At 48.5% G+C, this 8,045-nt stretch overlaps 2 protein-coding genes across 2 annotated transcripts; both read left to right on the top strand.

Moving 5' to 3' along the window:
* The first annotated feature begins 1,790 nt into the window (after window positions 1–1,790).
* LOC131294230 (carboxylic ester hydrolase-like) lies at window positions 1,791–3,784 on the top strand. Its single transcript, XM_058322274.1, has 4 exons — window positions 1,791–2,015; window positions 2,139–2,626; window positions 2,700–2,836; window positions 2,898–3,784. Exons 1-4 carry the CDS (start codon window positions 1,791–1,793, stop codon window positions 3,782–3,784), a joined length of 1,737 nt encoding a protein of 578 aa, XP_058178257.1.
* A 919-nt stretch (window positions 3,785–4,703) lies between these two features.
* LOC131294228 (esterase B1-like) lies at window positions 4,704–7,774 on the top strand. Its single transcript, XM_058322273.1, has 5 exons — window positions 4,704–5,267; window positions 5,345–5,472; window positions 5,580–5,716; window positions 6,808–7,399; window positions 7,486–7,774. Exons 1-5 carry the CDS (start codon window positions 4,704–4,706, stop codon window positions 7,772–7,774), a joined length of 1,710 nt encoding a protein of 569 aa, XP_058178256.1.
* Window positions 7,775–8,045: the final 271 nt, after the last annotated feature.

Genomic DNA, 8,045 nt, shown 5'->3' with positions numbered 1-8,045 from the left:
AGCTAAACAGGTTCGGTTACACCAGTCTTTTTCCGATAATATAGCATTAGTAAAGAAAGAAATAAAAATGTGGTAATATAAGTATATAAAACATGCATGAAAAGAGTTGTTCAAACACAATAGGAATTTCAATATGTTGTAGTGTTGAATCGTGTGCTTCTGTGCTTCCCAACACACGAAGCACAATAAAGAGTGGCTCCACAAACGTACTTTAAAATCAAATGTGGTAGTACAATATAAAGAGTCATACCGCTATACCTATAAAGTGTACAACACCTATTGCGTGGTGGAAGTTGGAGAAAACTTTTTTCCAATCTTGTATCGAATACCAATGAAACGCACACTTTGCATATCGGCACCATCAGTGCTATGCGAATGAGTATTTTCATAGACCGGCGATGTAAAAACAAAAGAGAAAAATTGGTTAACAATTAGCAAAATAGCACAAATATTATTCATCAAACATAATTTCGAGTGAATTTTAACGTTAAGAGTATGTTTTATGACGACCATAAAAGATATCTAAGAGGGTTAGAAGAGAATTCATCAGTAGAAATTAAATAATTACAATACGGCAACGTCCGTCATACTATAATGAATAAATAAGAAATGAAATAATTTTTATTATTTCATCACTAGCTGTACTTTTAAGTTAAAATTATACTATACAAATATACATGAAATAACATCGGCAACATTCGAAAGGTGTTGCTGAACGAATAGTGATGCTGTACGACACTTTACTATGCTACCAGAAAAGTACAGCACAATAAACTGTGTGTGGTATCACAGTAAGGCATACAAACAAGTGTTACATTAGTCGTTTCACTAACTACGGCCGTTCAGCTAGTTCAGATCCCCCTCTTCTATGCAGATCTTTGAGATGAATCGGGGATTTTATTGGGGGAAAAATCGACCCAACTGGCCTACCTGCTACCCAAGCAACCAAAATAATAAACATATCATTCTTTTTTTAAATTCCACACACATACCTTTCATTTGACGAGAACCTGCGTGGCTCTATCTGGTTAATTGTTCTTGTCAGAAATCGTTTTAAACACTACTTTTGCTTACTGATTTAATTGGCAATGACTCTAGTTATCCAAGCATCCTTTCATTTTCCTCAAGCGAGCTGATTGCTATGGGAATCAACGATATGCAATGCGATGAACGTTTCGATCTTTTCCATACCAAGATGAAGTTTTGCACCAATTTGCTGCGTAAAATTATCCAAGTAGGAGCTTAATCAGTCCACCATAACGTCAAGAAATTCAAAACCCTTCAAAACAACTGACTAAAAAAATAAAACATGAACAGGAATAAGTCTGTTTGCCATCGGATCAGACATCGGATAAGTCTGTTTGAAACGCTGTACGAAAAAGTAATTAATTTAATCGATTCCATGGTTTTACTGCAACTCATTCAAGCTAAATGGCTTTAGCTGAACCCGCCCACAGATTGCACACATTTTCTATTTTCCTCCATTTTCCGCAGGCAATTTTTTCCGGAAGTTTACAACCCCCCTGTGCTTCGCCGCGGAACGGCTCAAAAGCGACGTCGGCCGGTGGAAGAAGAACCGCCACAGCAAAACAAACGGCATGACACTTTCGCTACCGATGGAAAGTCTATTTGTGGGACACATAAACAATTCACGGCCTATGTGCTTGTAAACAGACACATATTTACCGCCGCCCCAAGCCAAGGTGGCGTTGTGTGAAAACGCTCGTATGGCTCTCTCGGGGCCCGGGTTAGATGGCCCATACGGCACGACAACCTGTTCAGTCATCAAAATGCTACCTTTCCTGGCGGCCGTCTTGCGGTTGCTCGTCGGTCTCTGGTACGTCTGGTGCGAAAGAGTTTGGTACCGGTTGGTGCCACCACGGACCACCAGTACCGTTACGATCGCACCGGGCAAGGTGCGCGGCGTTAGGGCGCGGGGTCCGCGGGGTGTTCATTACCATTATTTCAAGGGCATTCCCTATGCCGTGCCTCCGGTCGGTGAGCTCCGGTTTAAGGTAAGCTGGAACCACGTACACGCACACCAACGCTCGATCGTCGATCGACGCGATGTTAGTGATGGGTTAGGTTCAGTCTGGCATTGGCTTAATGACGTCTTTCCCTTCTTCGTATCCACGCAGAGTCCGGTTCCCCTGGAGTCGTTCCAACGTCCCGTAGTGGATTGTTTTGTGGAGGGCAGCAAATGTTTGCAGTACGATCAGATACTCAAGGTGCTAGTAGGCTCCGAAGATGGGCTCTTCCTGAACGTCTACACACCGGAACTACCACGGGATGGGAGCATGACGGCCCAGATGCCGGTCATGGTGTACATACACGGTGGAGGATTCATGTGCGGTAGTGGAGATTCGTTTCTGTACGATCCGGTACACTTCCTGCAGCACCGGGTAGTGGTGGTAACGTTCAACTACCGGCTCGGGCCGTTAGGGTTCCTTAGCTTCCCCGAAGCCGGCGTCGAGGGGAATGCTGGCCTGAAGGACCAGCTGTTGGTAATGCGGTGGATCCGGCAGAATATTTCCGCCTTCGGTGGTGACCCCAACAATGTGACACTTTTTGGAGAGAGTGCCGGTGCGAAGGCGGCCTATCTTCACTATCTCTCTCCAGTGTCCAGGTAAGACGTGTCTCGCCGTCTACATCTATCGACAGAGATTGTGGGTTTTATACAAATGTGTTACTTCTTGTAGGAAATATTTCCATCGCATCATCTGCCAAAGCGGAGTTGCCTGTTCAGACTTTGTTTTGCAGGTAAACCCGAGTGGCAAGGCCAGAAAGCTGGCCAACTGTTTGGGTTACCGTGGATCATCCGACAGTGAGGCTTTTGGTGAGTAAAATACGAGTTTTTACGGTGGGTTTACTTTACCCCCTACTGCTTCTTCCCTCAGATGTTCTTCGGAAAGCACCCGCTGCGCAACTGATACGATACCAGATGGAAACGCTAGACGCGAGTGAACAGCTCCAGGAATTAAAGTTCCCTTTCCGTCCAGTTGTCGAAGGCAGTTACCCGGAAGCGATCGTAACCGAGCATCCGCTCGACGCGCTTCGATCGAGCATACTCGAACCACCAATCCCTATCATAACCGGATGCAACAGTGGTGAAGGAATGGTGGCACTAGTGGAGGCGAAGAAAAACCTCACCCAGTACAACCGCCACCCGGAACGGTTGGTGCCGGCCAGCATTCGCCTCCAGACGGACACGATCATCGGCATCGGGGAGAAGGTGAAGAAGTTTTACTTCGACCAACGTCCTATAAGCTCGCAGACGCTTCCAGAGCTGATGGATCTGCTCTCGGACAACGAGTACCTCATGGCGACGGTAACCGCGGCGGAACTGATGTCCCGGTATCAACCGCAGGTGCCCCATTACTGCTACTACTTCAGCTTCGACGGACGGTACGGGAATACCAAGCAGTTGCTCAACATGTCTCACCTGCCGGGCGTCTGCCACGGTGACGATGTGTTCTACATGTTCCACTCGGCGCTAAACTGTGGCGCTCTACCTGAAGACGCAGATGAAAACCGGGTTCGCCAGTGGATCGTTAAGCTGTGGACAAATTTTGCGCGCCACGGGAATCCCACGCCGGCCGCCAGGGACGTGGAATTACCCACTTGGGAGCCAGTAGCTGTTGGGCAGCGTGAGCGGTTCCGTTTGGATTGCCTTCAGATTGATCGGACGCTAAGGATGACATCGGATCCGTTCGGGCGAAGGTGTGCCTTCTGGCGGGATCTTTTCCACGCCTATGGTTATAGTTCCCGGAAATTGTCCAGCTAGGTTTAAGGAATTACTACAATTTACAGTATTTTTCAAATATAAACATAACTTTATTAGTGAAATCGAAATGCTGCCGAGAACTATCTGAAAACTCCAACTGGACAGATCCTATTTCATTGGATTTTTATTCTGAGGAACCGGCTGTAATTACATCGTTTTATCCAACCTCAAAGAAGCCTTCTGACGACACTGTTGCGTCAGGTTGGACCATGCCCCGTCACATGCTGCTGTACCACGCTTGGTGAGGTGTATTTAATTTTATCTACCTCTCATGCAAACCCCTTCTACTCCACTCGTTTCCCACCTTCTAACGCGACGCAATTACTTTGAATCATCCACGAACACGAACTCTGCGTACTCTGGACCTGCCGTAGCGTGTGTTGGGAAGGCACCGGAAAGCAAAAAAAAAAAACCCCCCACCGAGCTCCAACCGCTTGATCAGCCGGCGTCATCGAACCGGTCGCGCAAAACAAGTGCTCCCGCTAATCGCTTAGGTTCGCCCTTCCTGCTATGCCGCCACTCTCCCCCCGCTATTTCCTTGCCAACGCCGGGCGGCTACAGCGAGTACGGATGCTTCCCCATCGAGGCTGCTTGCCGTGGGTACCGATAAGATAATGGTTCCTGGGTTATATGTAGCTGTTGGCGCAAGAGAGAGACGGATATATCGCGGAATGTCCCCACTTGAAGGCACACGACGAACGGATCGGCGGGGGGGCACTCGGCGAATGCTGTCGATGAGTTTAAGTCTGGAGCGTGGTACTGCAATTCCTGCGATTAGTTCTACATCGACGCGGAAACGGATCTGTTCGACATTGAGGTCCTATCCGGTTTCAAGTTCCTTCTTCTGCCCTGTAAACCCTTCGCGATGGTTCTAACCAGGGCGCGTGTGTTTTTTGACTTCGTGTACACAATTTTGTGTATGGTGTGCGGAACGATCGGGTTCTTCGTACGGCATCGGCTTATTCGATTACTACCTCCATCCGTGCGCCCCGTGGTTATCGTGAAGCAGGGTAAAGTGCGTGGCGTTACCTCGACCCTCTCCAATGGGGCTCAGTACCACTTCTTCAAGGGTATTCCGTACGCGGAACCACCGGTTGGGAAGCTGCGCTTTAGGCCTCCCGTACCGCTGGAACGCTTCCGGAAACCGATCGTCGACTGTTACGCCGAACGGGCCAACGCCATGCAGAAGGATTTCCTCTCAAACCATGTCAGTGGGGCTGAGTCGTGCCTGTACCTGAACGTATTTACACCACGCCTTCCCGGTGAAGCCGACGCCACCAAGGGTGTCCCACGGTTGCCCGTGATGGTGTTTATCCATGGCGGTGGCTTCCAAAGCGGTTCCGGCAGCAGTTTCTTCTACGATCCGGACTACTTTGTTCAGCAGGATGTAATCGTTGTCACGTTTAACTACCGACTCGGACCACTCGGGTTCCTCTGTCTCCCTGGTGCCGGTATCCCGGGTAACGCGGCACTCAAGGATCAGGTACGCATCCGGATGTCTTCGGGCAACAACAAATACCACTGCTTGTTCTTTTAATTAACTTGTGTGCTCACACGCAGCTACTGGCGTTGAGATGGGTAAACGAAAACATTGCCCAGTTCGGTGGCAATCCGGACAATGTGACACTGTTCGGCGAAAGTGCCGGCAGCATGTCGGCGTATTTGCACTATCTTTCACCGAACTCACAGTAAGTTGCAAAAGGTCGGCCAATGCCGCGCATACGTAGCATGTGGCGGGTATGGCGTTATCTACTGCCTAGTCACGGTTTCCTTCTCTTCCCCCGGCTGGCTTTAGGAAATACTTCCAACGAGTGATATGCCAAAGTGGAGTCGCCTGCTCGGATGCCTTCTTCCAGGTTGAACCGGTGGAGAAGGCTCGGAAGTTGGCACGGTTCTTCGGTTACACCGGAGACAGCGATCAGGGTGTTTTAGGTAAGTTTATGTACAAGTCAACGCACTCGAACGGTAAACACTTTATAAATAGGGACTACAGGGAATATAATCCAACGTTATCGTGGGTAGCGTTCGGTAATGTTTGCTTGACTTGACTACCTTAACTTCTTATCTTATCAGAATCAGTCAGTTTGGAAGCGATATGTGTAGCTTATTAAAAGATTAGGAAAAGTTTTAATTTATCTACATACTTTAAGATATCTCGATGAGGGGGGACCTTAATAGGAATCAGTAGTATCAACAGAGTATGTAAATTTCAAATTATCATTTAATAACTTAGTGAGTGTACTTTAAATATCTGCAAGCTGGCTGCAGATATGGTACATTTAATTAACTTTCACTTTGGGGGGTCTGCGACAGCCGAGCGGTAGCGCCGGTTAGAAAATCGGCCCATGAGCGCCGGGGCTCACCACCTCGACGGCGTGGGTTCGAATCCCAACCGAGACCGGACCCTCTCCTGTACGAGAGGACTGACTATATCCACGTACTACAACAGGGAAACAAGTCTCGTAAGCCCTTAACGGGCAGGCATGACCAAGAGGTCGTTACGCCAAGAAGAAGAAGAATTCACTTTCAAGTACTGCATCAGTCAGTTGTCAAATTGCGCTGGGATCTGGAAAAAGGGTGTTTAACATGGACACTTCAGAATACGTGACTTCACAGTCACCTGCTGCATTGAGTTCTTTATGATTCCCCCCCCCCCCCCCCCCCCCCACCCCCTTCTCGATGGGTTGGTTTTTATCCTTTATTTTGTTATATTTTATTTTTTATAAGCTCGGGTCACCTTAAAACCTTTTTACGAAAAAGATCCCAAATGCTGAATGCTTTGGTGCTTCATAAAAACGAAGTGTTTATGAACTACACAAATACACAAAAATCTGTTGTGTGTCACTTCAATGCTACTCTTTTCTTCCTCGAACTTGTTCGACTTCTAGTTTCAGCTCCTTCTTTTGAAGACATGCTTCATCACTTTATGGTCCGCCAAAAACGCCATTGAAACAACAAAAAACCAACAGCGTGGACGAGTTTGGTTAAAGGCAACCATTAATCAAAATGTATCCTCCCCACAGAAACGCTCGAGAAGGTGCCGGTGAAGGAACTGGCTCGACACCAGGGGCAGGCCATCAGCGAAGCGGAGAAGCATCTCGCGCTGATCTTCGTCTTCCGACCGGTGATCGAGGAGCAGCAGACCGATGACAGCATCATTACGCAGCATCCACGGGAAATCCTAAAGACGTACGATAGCCTCCGAATGCCGCTGCTGGAGGGTTGCAACAGTGGTGAAGGTATTCTGGCCCTACGTACCCTCGGCAAACGGTGGCACGCTTTCGGCCGATCGCCGGAGCGGATGGTCCCGGTGCTGCTGAGCCGCCCTCCGGGCATGGACCCGACGCTCGTTGGGCAGGAGATCAAGCGGTTCTACTTCGGCGAACGGCCAGTCGACGGGCGGACGATCAACCAGATGAACGACCTGATGTCGGACAACACGTTCATCACCAACTCGGTCATCGGTGCGGAGTGGTTGGCGAAGTATCAACCGAACGTGACGCATTTTCACTACCGGTTCTCGTACGATGGGCGGTTGAGTCTGCTGAAGCGTCTCTTCCTGCTGTCGCATGTTAGTGGAGCGTGCCACGGGGACGATTTGATGTACATGTTCAAGTAAGTGTCATCGGACAGTAAGGAAAAAAGTCGCACAGCACAACCCTTTAACGAACACCTGTTCCGATCCACCCACTCCCGTTTAGGGCAAGCTTCCTGCCGACAATACCGCCAAACAGTGACGAATGTCGCGTCCGCAACATATTCATCGCCCTCTGGACCAGCTTTGCCAAACACGGCCACCCATCGCAGGGTTCGTCTGCCGTAGTGCCGGTGAAATGGGAACCGGTGCAAAAAGTAGCACGTGATTCCGACGACTTCAACCTGGACTGCCTAGAGATCAATACCGTGCCGCAGATGGTGCGAAATCCGGGTAACGGACGGTTACAGTTTTGGCGCAAGCTGCTGAAGCAATACCGACCGGATTACCTCTAAAAGACTGGTTTCGTTTTCTCTATTTTAAATATTATCATTTCCTTGAGTGAATTATATTACCCCAAAGTTAGCAATTGTTAAATGTCATTACGTTTCGCTAGGCGAGGACTCCGTGGGAGATCGGAGGACTGCGAGCACGTAGATGACGGTATATATTTACACCTAGGTGTTAACGTTTACGCCAAATAAACATAACGTTTGAAGTGATATAACAATCCTGGTGCAACTGGTCGTACTTCACGCTGGCCAATATTTGTATAGCTGTTAAGTG

This window comes from Anopheles ziemanni, chromosome 2 (assembly GCF_943734765.1).
Source record: "Anopheles ziemanni chromosome 2, idAnoZiCoDA_A2_x.2, whole genome shotgun sequence".
NCBI classification, from domain to species: Eukaryota; Metazoa; Arthropoda; class Insecta; order Diptera; family Culicidae; genus Anopheles; species Anopheles ziemanni.
The sequence above is the reverse complement of the archived record's forward strand: the minus strand, read 5'-3'. Positions and strand labels throughout refer to the sequence as shown.